At 45.3% G+C, this 17,452-nt stretch overlaps 1 protein-coding gene across 1 annotated transcript in view; it reads right to left on the bottom strand.

Annotated features, from left to right (window-relative positions):
* VWA3A (von Willebrand factor A domain containing 3A) overlaps window positions 1-17,452 on the bottom strand; it is a 166,323-nt gene that overhangs the window by 16,415 nt on the left and 132,456 nt on the right. Inside the window, exon 33 of the mRNA XM_040441103.1 lies at window positions 3,490-3,557. Coding sequence (XP_040297037.1) covers window positions 3,490-3,557 — 68 coding nt within the window. The remainder of the gene's footprint in view (window positions 1-3,489; window positions 3,558-17,452) is intronic.

The following is a 17,452-nucleotide window of genomic DNA, read 5'->3' as shown; positions in this document are numbered from 1 at the left end:
TTCGAATACCGCTAGATAGGTCTCGACGTCATCCGAGGGGGTCATCTTAGGGATAGCCGCCCGGACAGCTTTCCGGTATCGTGGATGTTGTGGGACGCTCCTGAAGCTTGCAACGCCATCACATGTTGCAATAGTAGCTGGTTAGTTCCTGCTGCTGCTTGTCAGCCTCCCGCTGCTGCAAGTTAGCCTCCACAAGGGCCTTCACGACCGCCTCCATTTTGTCAAGGGACACTGGTCGCAACCTTGCTGGCTTGATATAGGACATGCACTTGTGTCGGGGAAAACAAAAAACTTTTCGGCCTCCTGGCCTGCCTCACTGCGTTTGCCCGCATCCTCCACCAAATGTGGGGATTCGCTCTGGTAAGCAGGGTAAGCGGACGCAGTACAGAGGCAAAAACAAGGTTGTAAAGCAAAGTTCAGTGTTTTATTCACACAATAGGAAAAACAAGCCAAAAGTAACCGTATTCAGTTTTGGTGCCTGTTCACACCACACAAAGTCCACAGTGCAAAAAACCTTCACCTGGTCAGTAGTTTTCCACCCGCAGTCCACAGCAGGCTTTAGAGGCCTGTTTCCCCAGCATGCAGCTCTCAAGACACAGACTCCACAGCTTCTCTGTCATGGAGGATAATCCACACCAGCTGAGCTGCTGGCAGGGTTTTCATATCCCGGCCTGGAACCGTGGGAAACAGCCACCCACCCTGCTCGTTGGCTGCTCCCAATAAGAACCGTCCCGGACCGGGTTTACAGCCATACTAACAGCTGAAGTATCAGACTGCAACTGCAAAACTGACACTTCAGGGAAAAACCCAGTTCTTACCTCACAGAGGCCAGGAACCTCGGTGACACGTATCTTCCATCAATGACGGCCCCTTGTTCCTTCTTAATATATATATATATATATATAAACAACTAGGAGAATTACCGGTAATATTCTGGGAAATACACTAGCCAAAGTGAGCTGAGCTGTACATGTGATCAGACTGAAGGCTATCATATACAGCATGGCCAATGTAGGTCTGCATTGTTATATTTCATTACTTAAAGGGGCCATAATAACGTTTTAACAATAGGTTTTAATTTAAATACTGGTGAATTAATTTAATGGACCCAGAAGCCCCCATTCACCCAACAAAAGAGTTTCATTTTGGCCTTCGTTTGGCCAGTATCCATCAGGGATACTGTTTGTATTGTACGGAATACACATAGAGATATCCAGAAAAACAAGAGTATTTGTAAATATATATATTAATTTTTTTAACAGAGGCGCCTATAGTTCTGTTAAATGCATACATCTAAGGTATGAAGTAGTTTAATTTGTTTTTGGGTCTCAACAGAAATCAGTATAGGCGGCAGCCTGAGGCACAACTCCCTGAAAGAAAAGTGAGCCAAGCTTCGACTTAGGGCTCATGCACAGGACCGTAAACGGCACGAGCACGTATTGCGGCCCTTAATCTGGAAGATATGGTACGGAGGCACAGAGCGGAAGGCTACTGTCACGTGCTGAAGGCCCAAAGCAGACCTCCGGGACATCATGCAAGCAGGACACGGCAAAACAGACCAAGGACCCACAGAGAACTTTATTACAAGTGTAATAAAAGCACATGACAGTAAGCAGGTTAGGCAATAGTGGTAGCACTACCACAGAACCAAGTGCACCGGCAGACCAGAGGCAAAACCCAGAGAGTGGAGAGCCAGTGAGCCCAGTTCATCATAGAGCCCCTGGTGGTGGGGATGAACTTGGCCGAGGGCTCACTGGTCACTCCTCTAGGAAGATCCCAGAACACTTGGCCCCTACCTGCAGAGAACCACGCAGGTGCAAGTACCAGCAGAACAGAGCAACAGAACTGGAACCCATACAAACACAGCACATGGAACAGACAACAAGACGGACGGGAACCAGCACAGAAGCAGATGCCTGGACTTCAAGCGGAATGGAAGCATGGCGGTCTCAGGCAGAGCTGCACACAGACTAGAGAAACTACACAGACTAGAGATTCCCCCTCCAGGGAAGCCAGGGACCCTCTCACGAGGGCAGGACAAACTCAGGATAGGAACAGACCACAAAAGGAACTTTAGGCAGACATGAACAGACAAGGATCAGAAGCAGTAGGCACTGCCAACAGGACATAGGACAGGATACAATCAGAAGCAGTTTATCGCTGCCAGGCTATCAGATGCAGTTGCGCACTGCTAGGCGAAACAAGGAACGGACAAGGATAACATCATACAGGGCTGGTACAGATCAGAAAGGACAAAACATCAAACACCATCACAGAACAGGAGATAAGACAAGGCAATAATAACAAACACCAAAGCAATACCAGGAGACACCACACTGAAGGCTAGCTGGTGAAACCCCCTAAGTCAGCAGCAAGGGGGTACACCTAGCAAGACAAAAGATAGACTGACCTCCTGGAACCTGAAAGCCACACCCAGGCACAGAACAGGGGAAGTTAACACCATCAGAACCAAACAGGGAGGACTAGAACCACAAAACCCACGGCTGCAGTACAGAATGTTGCCCCTGGCAACCAGCATACACGGAGTCCACCGCAGCCAGTACGCCAGAGCACAAACATCCCGTGAACACTGACACAACAGAGAAGCATCACAGGGAGAGCAAATATACACAGGCAGCAGTTCACAGAAGACACCACAGCCAGCACGCAGCCCCAAGCAACCAGCCTGCACAGGTGTTGGCCTGCAGCCAGTACGCAAGAGAGCAGGCAGCCAGCCTACACAGACACAACTGTCACAGTGAACCTACAGAGTGTTTCTGTGCCATTTCAGACCGTGCCTCCACACCGCAAAAAAATAGAACATGCTCTATTTTTTTGCGGTGCAGATGGATTGCAGACCCATTCAAGTTGAATGAGTTCTCATCAGTCAGCACCAGCCACAAGGACGGTGCATGTGCATTGCATTGTGGGCTACAATTTGTGGACACCAATGCACGGCACAGGGGGAACACAGTTAGTGTGCATGAGCCCTTAAAAAGAGACCAATGTAAGGATAATGATGACCTTCAGGATAGGTCATCAATATCAGATCGGCGGTGGCTCTGATTACCAACACCCGGCCAATCGGCTGTTTGAAGAGGCTAATTACAGCATCTCCCTTTTACTTGAATGGGATAGGAAAGTGTAATTACACTCCACCGCCACTACAAGGGGGACAACGTGCAGATAAACACTGAAGAGGACATGGAGCTGTGGCCTCTTCAAATAGCTGATCGCTGGTGGGTTGAAAGACCCCCCCCCCATAAATATCCTGACACCTCATAACCATTAAGATGACTTGTTGGGGCGGATGCAACCAACCACTGTTGCTGTATTGAAGAATACATGCTCGGGAATCTGCCAACTTCATGTAGATGGCATCATTGTCAGAAAAATACCTCAAGCCCCAGCTCTGAAGGACTCATCCTACCCACTGTGGCATCCAGTACACTATTTCAGCATCATGAAAATTTCTATTGTGATTCTTACCTGAAACATCACTTCCTTCCAAGAACACGTCTCTAGAGGCAGAGTTCTGCTTTTCCAATATCAGGGACCTGTTATAAACAACATGCAATTAGTTAACACTTTTCTTAAGTGATCCAAATGTTTAATTGATGACTAAAGGCTCCTTTACATAGGCCGATTTAGCAGGCAATTATCAGGAATGAACCGTTCGTTCCCAGTGACTGCCTGATTGTCAGAGAAGGTGAAAGTAGGCAGTAATCATCACCTCTGCATAGGGGGACAAGCAATCGCTACTCCAGTTGTGCGTCCCCATACTGAATGATTGTTTCTGGCTGTTTACACAGTATGATCTGCTGCCCAGAAACAATGATTTTTGTGTCCACCAAAGGTGATGCTTCCACCCTTAAAATGGCTTGATTATCTATTTTCACCACTGATACAATGGAAAGAGTGAAAGCTGAGACAAATCCATAGCTGTTTCCATGTTTATTCCTAATCAGGCACTATAGTGGAATATCAAATAGTAGAATGACAGAAAATTGTACAGAATTTACCTGTGAGCTACAGGACCTTGAAGAATCTATACTAATAAAAGCCCTGTGTACTTACTCAGGGCTGTTGTCTGTGCGTGTGTGCCGATTAGTGAAGTGCGCATGCGCGGCGCACAAACCAATTAGCAGACACTCCATCGGATCGTAGTTTTCTCCAATCCGATGGTATATTTTAACTTAAAGCATCCCCATCACCATGGGAACACCTCTATGTTAGAATATACCATCGGATTTGAGTTAGATCGTGAAAACTCAGATCCGACAGTATATTCTAACACAGAGGCGTTCCCATGGTGATGGGGACGCTTCAAGTTAGAATATACTAAGAACTGTGTACATAACTGCCCCCTGCTGCCTGGCAGCACCCGATCTCTTACAGGGGGCTGTGATCCGCACAATTAACCCCACAAACAACCCCCCCCCCCTCCCATCATTGGTGGCAGCGGAGCGGCATTTCCGATCAGAGTCCCAGTTTAATCGCTGGGGCTCCGATCGGTTACCATGGCAGCCAGGACGCTACTGCAGTCCTGGCTGCCATGGTTACTTAGCTTATACTTACATGCACTGTCTGTGGCCGGCCGGTGCTCCTCCTACTGGTAAGTGACAGGTCTGTGCGGCGCACAGACTCCGATCGGAAATGCCGCTCCGCTGCCACCAATGATGGGGGGGGGGAGGGGGGTTGTTAGCCTGTGGCCACTGCTACAATGCTTTTAATACTGGGGAGGGAGGGAGGGGGGGCGCACTGGCCACCAATGCTTTTAATACTGGGGAGGGAGGGAGGGGGGGCCGCACTGGCCACTAATGCTTTTAATACTGGGGAGGGAGGGGGGGCCGCACTGGCCACCAATGCTTTTAATACTGGGAGGAAGGGATGGGGGGGCCGCACTGGCCACTGATGCTTTAAATACTGGGGAGAGAGGGGGGTCTGGCCCCTGCTGCCTGGCAGCACCCGATCAGGGGGCTGAGATCCGCACAATTAATTTAGGGGTTAATTGTGCGGATCACAGCCCCCTGTAAGAGATCGGGTGCTGCCAGGCAGCAGGGGGCAATTATGTACACAGTTCTTAGTATATTCTAACTTGAAGCGTTCCCATCACTATGGGAACGCCTCTGTGTTAGAATATACTGTCGGATCAGAGTTTTCACGATCTAACTCAAATCCGATGGTATATTCTAACATAGAGGCGTTCCCATGGTGATGGGGACACTTCAAGTTAAAATATACCATCGGCGCACAAACCAATCAGCACACACTCCACACACACACACACAGCAGGGACCGCCCAAAGCACCGCGCCGCCGGCCAATAAAAACACGGCGCATCACATGCAGCCCGGACAGCCCACAGCAGCGCGGCCGTCCAATCAAAGTCGCCGCCTGGACCGCCCACAATTGCGCCAGCCAATAAACACACGGCGCACCACACGCTGTACGGACCGCCCACAGCATTGTTAAAGATGTGTGAATTTTATTCTATATTTTTGTATCTCTAGGACTGTAATGAGTTAACTTTTTCTTCTTCAAGTGCCTCCCACCCCCCTCTTTGCTTCAAGACTGGAGAAGAGAGGGGGGGGGGGGCCAAGAGCTGTGCTGTGGGAAGTGTCTGTTTTCTCATCTTTCTACAGGTGTCCCAGGGGAGGTATATAGATTGTGGAAGAATGCATAAGCCAATCATATGACTTGATGATATGTATATATTATTCACTGCCTATAGAGAAGCACCTCCTTGAAGTGTCACATATGACGTATGCAGTATTATTGTTAGCATAAACGCCATTACAAAATGGCGACGATAACCAGATGTTTACATTAGTTCACATTCCAAAGTAGTGCCCAGTGTGCAGATGCCAGGGTGTTATCTCCTCTCTCTTATCTCTTCTTTCTTTTGAGCCAATGAAATAATGCCTGGGCCTCAGAAAGTACTGCCCTTTTCTGAAGATACATATACCACTTACTTTCTGTAATAAATTAGAGATTGCTTTGACCAGCTTCTGTGTCAGTGTCCAGTCTCTCAACCACGCGTGGATATTAACCCCCTGATTTGGAGCACCAGAGTGCATCTCAAATGCTCAAATTTAGGGCTACTTTAACAGATGGCACCCCAGATGGGACCCCAATGCGAAGGGAGCATCAACAGCTGACACATGAGAGGCCCCAGGACTTGACGAACGGCAGAGAGGAGATGGCCGGCTTTAATAGAACGGTAAGAATACTCTTACCCGCCTTTCTGCCATTTAGTTCGTCACTTCATGTTGGCTTAGTCTGCTGTGAGGTGGTACCCATGTAAGTATAGTAGTCGGCTAATATGCTGAAAGCCTGGGGTCCATAGAACCATAATCTGAATTGATAGATCACTCTGGTGTGTATATGTGTTTATGTGTGTCAGTATGGTCCGAGGAGTGAATTGAGCATGGACAGTAAGACCACAGACAAAGAGAGGGGACAGTAACCTCCTGGTTTGGAAGGGGGCACTGTAGTGCCGAGGTGTGGGACAAAGTAAACTCCGGCTGACCTGGCAGGGAGACGCGTGGAGCCGTATGACCCTTAGATAAGGGAAGACTGCAGAGATATTCTCCACCTGACCTGACCTCAGGAAGACGCGTGGAGCCGTATGACCCTTAGATAAGGGAAGACTGCGGAGATATTCTCCACCTGACCTGACCCCAAGAAGACGGGTGCGGAGCCGCCTGAGACGTGCGGGGAGTCGCAGCTGACTAGTCAGACGTGATAGTCACATCTGAGCCAACCAGTGGGGAGGGTGAATCCTTTGTCTGTGGAGGAAAGGGTTAAAGGTGCCTCTTTACTCCTCTGTTTTGTGTGCGTCAGTCTGAAATACTGCTGTTGAAATGGGTCAGTCCCAGTATTATGAAGAAGGAGAAAATACAGCCTCTAGCTAGTAACGAGGGAAGAGGGAGATTATAGGATGTGATATTAATGGAGAATTGAAAGTTAAAATGTGAAAAAGAATGTTACAGAGCAGTGTCAGGATGTTAATTGATGGCACTAGCAAGAAAGAAAGTGCCCCAGTGTCTGCAATCAGAAAGGCGCTTGTGTTAAATGTTCAGAAATGAACTGGTTAAGTTTTGTTACCCTAATGAGATGTGTGTGTTTAAATAGGGAAGATCCTAGCACTAGCATTAGAGATTACAGCAGTAAAAGATGGTCAGTTAATGGATAGGTATTGTATCTAGTGTGAGCTACAGAGATTCACTTCCCCCACCTTCACACAAACATTCCTGAGATAAGAGAAGCGAGCAAAGGAAAAGGGGGGAGGGAATCATGCAGAGTAAGTGATGTGTAATATATTATACAAGACGAAGAATTGTTCAATAATTTTCTTTCTTCTTTCCCAAGCAGTGTAATGTGGGAATCCAGCTTTTAGCAAAATGACTGTATGATTATAACATGTATATTGTCTTCTTATAAGAGTTGATTAATCACAGAGTGAAGACCAGAAGACATTGGAAAACACAGCACAACAGCGACATAGAACATCAGTAATTCTGGGTGTGGTCTGGTTATCTGTTTCCAGGAAAGCTGTGTTTGTCTGTGCTGCAAGTTTTGGGATGAAACAAAGAAAACTATGTGGCTGGGTTGGAAGACATAAATGATTCAGTGGAATGTGAATGGGTGTGGCTTTGAGTTGTAGTTGAGTCGAAAATGTGTGAAGACTGATGGATGTTTTTAGCAGAGCTGTGAATGCAATTCATATTTTATGTATAAGGGCGTGGTTATGAGCTGTTTGTGAAAATGAGTACATGAAAATGTGAATGCGTATGGAGTACGATATTTGTTTTTTAAATAATATGCGCATTGAGGATTTTATTTTATTTTATTTTCCTTAGAAGATTTTTGGTTTTTTATTGGTGCCAACAGTGTTGATTGAGCTGTACATTTTTTTTAAATTGAAGTCAATGAAAGTTTCTTATGGGCCCTTTGTGTGTTCATGTCTGTATTGTCAGATCTGTTTGTTTCAATGTTTGAAGTTACGTGTTACATGTTAAGTGTTGTGCTAAACATCAGAGCTCTGTTCTAATGGACAGCTGGCACACTACTGACGGACAAAAGGAGGACCACAGCGTCCGACTAAAAGGGGTGGACTTAGATGACTCAGAGCGGAGGGAGGAGGATAGGGGTAGACGTTACAGACAACGACAGCCCTTGTGCCCATCCCCTAGTTATAAGACACTCCCATGGAAGATGAGAAGTCCTGTTTTCCAGTCTATTAAATCCGCGATAGGAAAAGGTGGATACTTCTGTAAGCCAAAATGCAGAGTAACAAGCAGCATTGGGTGGTTCAGTGGTGCTAACCATAAGTAGTGTTCCTTTGGCGTTGCTTCAGCCCTGATGTCAAACGCCTCATTGAAGTGAGGAAAAAGTAAGTCTGCCACCCTATAATGGTCCTGGGAGATGGGCCTGCAGAGTCTGTGGGACCCAGATCCCAGAAGAAAGAGTGTTGTGCTGTGTGTGGTACTCCTTGTCCACACCACACGAGAGGATTGTATTCTATGTTGACCATGCCCGGATCACTGTCCGTCCCCACAGACACCCATGTTTTTTTGTCATAAGGAAAACACAAAGACAGGTGAGGGGGGGGGGAGTTAGATCAAGATTAGGAAACAGGAAATCCAGTATCAGCTCTACTTTTAAACATTTTTAGCAGATTCAGTCTGGCCCAATGATATCCCTTACTCTGGGTGATAAAGAAGTAGTCCCGTTTTTGATTGATACTGGAGCAGCCAAGACAATTGTGCACAGTAAACATGGCCTCCCCTGATTTACTCTCCAAGGACACCAGTCTTTGGGTAGAAGTGGATGGGAAAGTAGTACGCTCCCTTTTCAACAGAAACCATCCATATTAGATTTGCCCCTAACCAAGATGCGTTTGCCCGTTTGCTGGTCAGTGGTAACGCCCCTTGTTGCCTCCTGGGTGCAGATTTGCTTGCAAAAGTACATGCTGGTATCTCATATCAGGAGGACAGCACTGTGAAGTTTACAGGTGCCCTCAATGACCAGGAACTTTGTTTGTTGGCCATTAGTGATAAAATTCCCTGGTCCATGTTTGTATCAGTACTCCCAGAAGCTGAGAAAAGCAAAACCACTCACCATTGGATGGTACATGACCTACATGCCGTTAATGAAGCTACAGTTTTTAACACCCACATCGTGCCCAATACACACACCTTGTTGGCTCAGGTTCCCATTACCTCTACTCACTCCACTGTGATTGATTTGTCCTTTAGTCCCTACCGCCTCACAGATGAGGTGGTAGATGCTTTTTATGCCTAGAGCTGGCAATTTTGTGTTCCTATCCGATTATTACATTTATATTGTATTATTATGAAGTGAGTGGCCATGACTCAGCTGTCCTCACCCAACTGCATGGCCAGCATTAACGCCCTGTAGCATATTATTCAGCCAGACTTGATCCCGTGGCCAGAGGTGCCCCTTTCTGCATCAGAGCTGTAGTAGTTGTACTAGCTATGCTTGATGAAAGCTCTGAGATAGTTCTGAACCACAAAGTGATGGTGATATTACATCTATCCTCATGAACGTACAATCCAAATTATTGTTTTGTTGCCCGTTATTTGAGAATGCAGTGTTCCATTTTGTTGCCTGACAATGTTGCTCTCCAAAGGTGTAATACTTTGGACCCAGCCACCCTGTTGCCTCTGGATCAAGGGGGGAGGGAAGAGTTAGGGCACCGCACTTTAAACTTTTCTTCCAGATTTAAAGGAAGAGGCTCCTGACTGTTTGCAGATGATGTCACAAGAGGTAGTGGGATTTGGTAAATCAGCCATTAGGTAATCTAGATCATGTGCTCTTTGTGGATGGATCGAGGTATGGCCAGGATGGCAGGTACTACACAGGTTGGGCAGTGGTGATTAAACGTGAACTACCACACATGTCTGCTCAAGAAGTGGAGCTAAAAGACTCTGAAGATGGCTTGCAGATATGCAGATGGAAAAACAGCCAACATTTACACTGATTCCAGGTGTGCTTTTGGGATAGCCCATGACTATGGGCCCATATGGAAAGCCAGAGACTCCTTGATCGCTTCAGGTAAACCCATCGAAAATGGGGAAGCAGTGAGGTCTCTGATGGAAGCCCTCTTGTCACTAACATGAGAGGTGATGATAGCAACGAAAGTCCACTGTAAACAGATGCAGAGGAGGCAAAGGGGAAAGCCACGGCAGATCAGGCGGCAAAAATGGCTGCCAAATTACCTAAGCAGACCCCTGTCTTAAGTGGCCACAGTTCAGGTCCCTGAAATAACTCCTCCTGTCTCCCGAAAGTTCTTAAGACCTTACAGAACCAGATGGGGAAGGAGTAAAGGGACTGGTGGATGGAAAAGGGGGGACTACAAAAAAGAAGGGAAACTTTGCCTTCCCAGGTCCCTCTACTCCACGATGGCACAGGCAACCCATGGAGTGATGCACCAGACAAAAACTGCTATGTGTGATTTAGTACGTAGCATATGGTACGCCCCAGGGTTCAGCACTGTAACAGTCAGACATACTCAAGGATAAATGATTTGTGCCCAGAACAACGTGGGCAAGGTGGTTAAGGTACCCAAGAAACACGTCTTGCTTTTTGTATCTGTTTCAACGTTTGCAGACTACCTTCAACTACCCAAGGTGGGCATGTATGAGTATGTATTGATATGTGATGACTTGTTTTCAGGATGGCCAAAATCCGTACCCAAAGAAGTAAAGAAGATTATGGCCGAAGTTGTGGACAGGTATGGGGTACTTTAGATCATTGGAAGTGACACAGGTGTTCACTTCACAGGTGAAGTGATGCAGGAGATGATGAAGGTTTTGGGTGTAGGACAGGCCTTACATGCTTCGTACCATACACAAAGCAGCAGTAGAGTAGGAAAAAGGAACTGAACGGGACACTAAGTTAAAGTGTCAAAAGCCTTAATAGAGTGCCTGCTGGTAGCCCTATTTTAGTAAGGTATACGTCTAACTGTGAGACAGGCCTTTGTCCCTATAAGGTCCTTTTTGGGTCAGCCCCTAGGATAGGATTTTATTTCCCACAGCAGCTCCAGATGCAACATGGTTGTCTGACAGATTATGTGATCAGTTTTGTACAAGCATTTGACTAAAGTATATTTTCGAGTTTTTGCTTCGCTTCCAGGTTTTGATAAAGTAAAGTCCTAAAACCCTGGTTTGATGGTCCATTCCGAGTGTTGTTGACCACAAGCACAGTGAAGCTCAAAGAAAAGCATAATTGGATTGATTTCAAGGAAGTGTTGAGACTGGTTTTCCCTTGTGTGACTGTTGATCATGACTCAAAAGAATATGGAAAATTGTATGAAAACTTCGGTCCAGTCAAATCAGAAGCACTGATGATCTCCAGTCTCCCCCATATGATGTCAACGGAAATTAGGGAAAGATCATCTGACTTCCCCGTGCTCAAATCCAGTGTCATGGGAGGCTGTTCACTAGGAATGGCTTGTTGTGGAAGCTGGTGAAGAGGAGGCGGAGCATTGGGACGGATGTTTAGGTTTAGGGAGAGAATGAAATTCAAGGGGGGACTGTTAAAGATGTGTGAATTTTATTCTATATTTTTGTATCTCTAGGACTGTAATGAGTTAACTTTTTCTTCTTCAAGTGCCTCCCACCCCCCTCTTTGTTTCAAGACTGGAGAAGAGAGGGGGGCAAAGAGCTGTGCTGTGGGAAGTGTCTGTTTTCTCATCTTTCTACAGGTGTCCCAAGGGAGGTATATAGATTGTGGAGGAATGCATAAGCCAATCATATGACTTGATGATATGTATATATTATTCACTGCCTATAGAGAAGCACCTCCTTGAAGTGTCACATATGACGTATGCAGTATTATTGTTAGGATAAACGCCATTACAAAATGGCGACGATAACCAGATGTTTACATTAGTTCACATTCCAAAGTAGTGCCCAGTGCGCAGTTGCCAGGGTGTTATCTCCTCTCTCTTATCTCTTCTTCCTTTTGAGCCAATGAAATAATGCCTGGGCCTCAGAAAGTACTGCCCTTTTCTGAAGATACATATACCACTTACTTTCTGTAATAAATTAGAGATTGCTTTGACCAGCTTCTGTGTCAGTGTCCAGTCTCTCAACCACGCGTGGATATTAACCCCCTGGGGGTAGATTGATTTGGAGCACCAGAGTGCATCTCAAATGCTCAAATTTAGGGCTACTTTAACAGAATGAAGCCGTCCAATCACACCATCCCCACAACTGCGCCGCTGGCCAATAACCGCCTCTTATGGTGTGTGGTGTCAGTTGGAGCAGAGTGCATAAGAAGCAGAGTGCATAAGAAGCGCCGCCATTACATGCACAGTGACAGAAATTGCTCTCAGATACACACTGCAGCTGCTGTCAGCAGTATTAGCCAGCATCACCAATCAGTGCCAGCAATAATTGCCAGCCATCAATCATTGTCACCAGTCACAGTAACAGCAGTCAGTGCCAGCCCTATCAGCCACCAGTCACAGTGCCAGTGGTCTCAGCACCACCAGTTAGTGCCAGCTCTATCAGCCACCAGTCACAGTGCCCGCCGTCTCAGCACCACCAGTCAGTGCCGGCAGTCAGTGTGAGCTGTATCAGCCACCAGTCACAGTGACAGCAGTCTCAGCATCAACAGTCAGTGCCACGCGTATTAGCCACCAGTCACAGTGACAGTGGTTTCTGCACCACCAGTTAGTGCCAGCTCTATCAGCCACCAGTCACAGTGCCCGCCCTATTAGCACCACCAATCAGTGCCAGCTGTATCAGCCACCAGTCACAATGCCAGTGGTCTCAGCACCACCAGTCAGTGCCAGCCATATCAGCCACCAGTCACAGTGCCAGTGGTCTCAGCACCACTTGGCACTGCCAGTCGTCTCAGCCACCAGTCAGCGCCAGCTGTTTCAGCCATCAGCTGCAGTCTCAGCACCACCAGTCAGTGCCAGCAGTTTGTGCCAGCCATCTCAGGCACCAGTCACAGTGCCCACAGTCTCAGCACCACAAGTCAGTCCTAGCAGTCAGTGCCAGCTGTATCAGCCACCAGTCACAATGCCAGTGGTCTCAACACCACCAGTCAGTGCCAGCCGTATCAGCCACCAGTCACAGTGACAGCAGTCTCAGCACCACCAGTCAGTGCCAAGCGTATTAGCCACCAGTCACAGTGACAGTGGTTTCAGCACCACCAGTTAGTGCCAGCTCTATCAGCCACCAGTCACAGTGACAGTGGTCTCAGCACCACCAGTCAGTGCCAGCCGTATCAGCCACCAGTCACAGTGACAGCAGTCTCAGCACCACGTGGCACTGCCAGTCGTCTCAGCCACCAGTAAGTGCCAGCTGTTTCAGCCATCAGCTGCAGTCTCAGCACCACCAGTCCGTGCCAGCCATCTCAAGCAACAGTCACAGTGCCCACAGTCTCAGCACCACCAGTCAGTGCCAGCAGTATCAGCCACCAGTCACAGTGCCAGTGCTCTCAGCACAACCAGTCAGTGCCAGCCATATCAGCCACCAGTCACAGTGCCAGTGGTCTCAGCACCACCAGTCAGTGACAGCTGTATCAGTCACCAGTCACAGTGCAAGTGGTCTCAGCACTACCAGTCAGTGGCAGTCATATCAGCCACCAGTCACAGTGCCTGCAGTCTCAGCCAAAAGTCAGTGCCCGTGACGCATATTACAGCTACATATAAGTCAGTATTACAGTAAGAGAAAATATTATAAAATTATAAAAGTACAAGCCTATATTACTTGGACTTTTTACTAACAACATGCCACCCAATAAACATCAAGTAGGACAAAAGACACAGACAATGAAACCCTACATAACCAAATTCTCCTGGAGAAACAGTCAAGTCAGCAAGTAAAAATCAAAAAAAGAAAGGCTGAAAAACAAAGAAAAAAACGAGCAAATAGATTAATTCAAGAAAAAGAAAATGAGTGTCACAAAAACGCTAAAAGAGAAAGATTCAGAAGAGCAAATAGATCTATAAAAGAACAGGAAAATCAGCGTAAAAAATAATCTCTAAGAGAAAGACAAAGATGAGCAAATAGATCTATTGAAAAAAAGGAAAATGAGCGTCAGAAAAATGTGAAAGCACACAGAGCTAGGAGAGCAACACTACGTCAGCAACAAGCAATAAAAAGAGGCAGGATAACAGATCTACAAACAGACACAACACATTTATCGATAGCCACACAGGAGAGGATAAATGATATAAGAGAAAGACAAAAACGTAAGAGACTTGCTGAAAGAGAAAAAGCTAGGAGAGCAAGTCTTATATCAGAAGAACGACAATTACAATGTTTGCGGCAAGCACAATTACAGAGACTGGCCCGAAGTAAACGAGTGGAAAATAATGAATCCCGGGCAACAATAGAAAGAATGGCAATGATAAATGATATAATTAATATTAATGAGGGTAACATTATACCCGACACATGTGGAGATTTAAATCAGATATGCAATTTTTGTCAAGCAAAACATTTTGAAGGAGAAAGACCATCTGATCAAAAATTTACACAGTGTTGCTCAAAAGGAAAAGTAAATCTTGAAACCAATTCAAACAAATCTGTTTATACAGCAGCTCATGATGGGTCAGCATCATTACAGCAAAAATTTCATGCAAAATATAAGGTCAATAAATAGTGCTCTAGCATTTGCATCTATGGGAGCTAACATTAGTCCGCCTTCTGGCTATGGGCCATACTGTTTTTGAATCCATGGTTCGATTTGTCACAGAGCAGGAACACTGCATCCTCAACAGGGTGAAAACAGACAGTTTGCACAATTATACATTTTAGATCCCTCTGAAGCTGCAGAACAAATAATGCAAATTTCTGCCAACTCAGGAATAAATACAGAGCTTATGCAAACATTAAGTACATTTATGGCACAATTCAATCCTTTTGCCGAGGTCTGCAAAATGTTGTACCAAGTTGAAAAAGAATACGAAGAGAATGCCGCCAAAAATGACAATGTTATTAAGGAAGTGTCCATGACAATAGTACAAGATCGCAAAAATGACCAAAGGCGCTATAACGCACCAAAATATAATGAGGTTGCTTTTATTTTTCAAAATGATGATGGAGAACCACCACTTGAAAGAGATCTTCTTATACACTGCAAACCAAGTGAAGATTATACAAATAAAAAAAAAACACAAAGAATTTGTGTCTTTGATCCTAATTTGGAACCCATCGTTTATCCATTGTTATTCCCCTATGGGGATCAAAGCTGGGGAATTGACATTCCATTGCAAAACAGACCACAAGCTTTATTAAATTTACCAAACCAGTCACACAATCCTAGAGTTAGAGTCACTCAAATGCAATACTACGGTTACCGTCTTTCCATTAGAGAGGATTTTAATCCCTTTTTAAATGCAGGCCGCCTTACACAGCAATATATAGTTGATGCATATGTAAAAACAGAAGCCAACAGACTCAATTATATATGTCAAAATCAGCCTAACTTGCGAGTTGAAAAATACTCTGGATTAATGGATCTTTTGTCATGAGTCCTGGAAAAATGTATATTTTGCCTTCTTCATTTGCAGGGAGCCCCAGAAACATGCAACACAATTATCAAGATGCTATGGCAATTGTCAGAAAATATGGAAAACCAGATCTTTTTATTACAATGACATGCAATCCCAAATGGGAAGAGATTGTACATAACCTACAACATGGACAAACTGTTGATGGACAACCACATTTAGTTGTAAGAGTATTTCACCTAAAACTCAAAGCTCTAATTGATGACATCAGTAAAAAAACATATTTTTGGAGTCCCAAAAGCAATGGTCTACGTGATAGAATTTCAAAAGAGAGGTTTACCACATGCTCACATACTTCTCATTCTTAAAGAAAGCTGTAAACCAAAAAATGAAGAACTGATAGATAAAATTGTCTCTGCTGAAATCCCTAACATAGAAATCACTCCTCGCTTGCATGCAATTGTAACAAAGCATATGATTCATGGACCATGCGGAGCACTCAATCCTAATTCTCCATGTATGACAAATGACAAATGCTGTAAGGATTTTCCAAAGGAATTCCAACAAAAAACTATTGCTAATAGCAACGGCTATCCAAAGTACAAGAGAAGAAATACAGGCCAAACTATAATTCTTAACGGAAAGAATATTGATAATTCTTGAGTTGTACCATATAATCCTTACTTAGCGTTGAAGTACAATTGCCACATTAATGTGGAAGTTTGTGCATCAGTGAAAAGTGCCAAAACCTTTTTAAATATGTGTACAAAGGTCATAATTGTGCAAATGTTGTCATTCAAGAACAAGGTACTTTGAATCATGATGAAATAAACACCTTTATTAATTCTAGGTATGTCAGTGCTCCAGAAGCAGCATGGCGTTTGCATGGGTTTGAAATGCATTATCAATCCCATACCATCCATAGATTAACAGTGCATCTGCCTGAAGAACAATCAGTTTTTTTTCAACCCAAATGACATTACCACAGCGGTACAGAGAGCTTTAAACCATGATACTCAATTGACAGCTTGGTTCAAATTGAATCAACAAAAAGAGGAAGCAAAGAATATATTATATTCGGACATTCCTTTGCATTATGTGTTTGACTCTCAAAATTGTTGTTGGAAATTGCGTCAACGTGGTGCAGAAAAAATTATTGGACGAATGTATTCTGTCAACTTAATATCAGATGCAGAGCTTTACTGTCTGCGTCTACTATTGCTGCATGTGGCTGGTGCAGTATCCTTTGAAGATCTGAGGACAGTACATGGTAATGTCTATCCCACTTTCGAAGAGGCTGCAAAAGCAAAAGGACTTATTAATGATGACGATGTGTGGGAGAACACTCTGGAAGATGCTGTCCACTTTACAATGCCTGAACAACTTAGGGAATTATTTGCATATGTCTGCATTTTTGCATCATTACAAAATATGAATGCACTTTTTCTAAAATATGAGCAATATCTCATTGAAGATTTAGTTCACAAACATAAACACAATGATGATTGTACAATTTGTCGTAAGATCGCACTTAAAGGGTTTCTACCACTTCGTTTCACATATTTAGCTGTCAGACACTAGCGATCCGCTAGTGTCTGCTCTAACAAACCATCCTAATATAATAGGTTTTGGGGCAGCCGTTTCGCTAAAAAAATAACTTATATCGATATGCTAATGAGCCTCTAGGTGCTATGGGGGCGTCATTAGCACCTAGAGGCTCGGTCTACCGTCACAAACTGCCGCCGCCCAGCGCGTCCCTCCAGCCCGCCCATCTCCTCCGGAATGCGATCCTCCCTGTGAGCGTATGTATTCGGAGCATGCGCAGTGAATGTCTGACCGCTTCCCTGCTTAGACATCTCCACTGCGCCTGCGCCGATGACGTCATAGTGCTCCGAGGAACAGGCGCAGTGGAGATGTCTGTGCAGGGAAGCGGTCGGACATTCACTGCGCA

The sequence above is a fragment of the Bufo bufo genome, chromosome 7 (genome assembly GCF_905171765.1).
Source record: "Bufo bufo chromosome 7, aBufBuf1.1, whole genome shotgun sequence".
NCBI classification, from domain to species: domain Eukaryota; kingdom Metazoa; phylum Chordata; class Amphibia; order Anura; family Bufonidae; genus Bufo; species Bufo bufo.
This window is presented reverse-complemented; position numbering and strand designations above follow the sequence as displayed.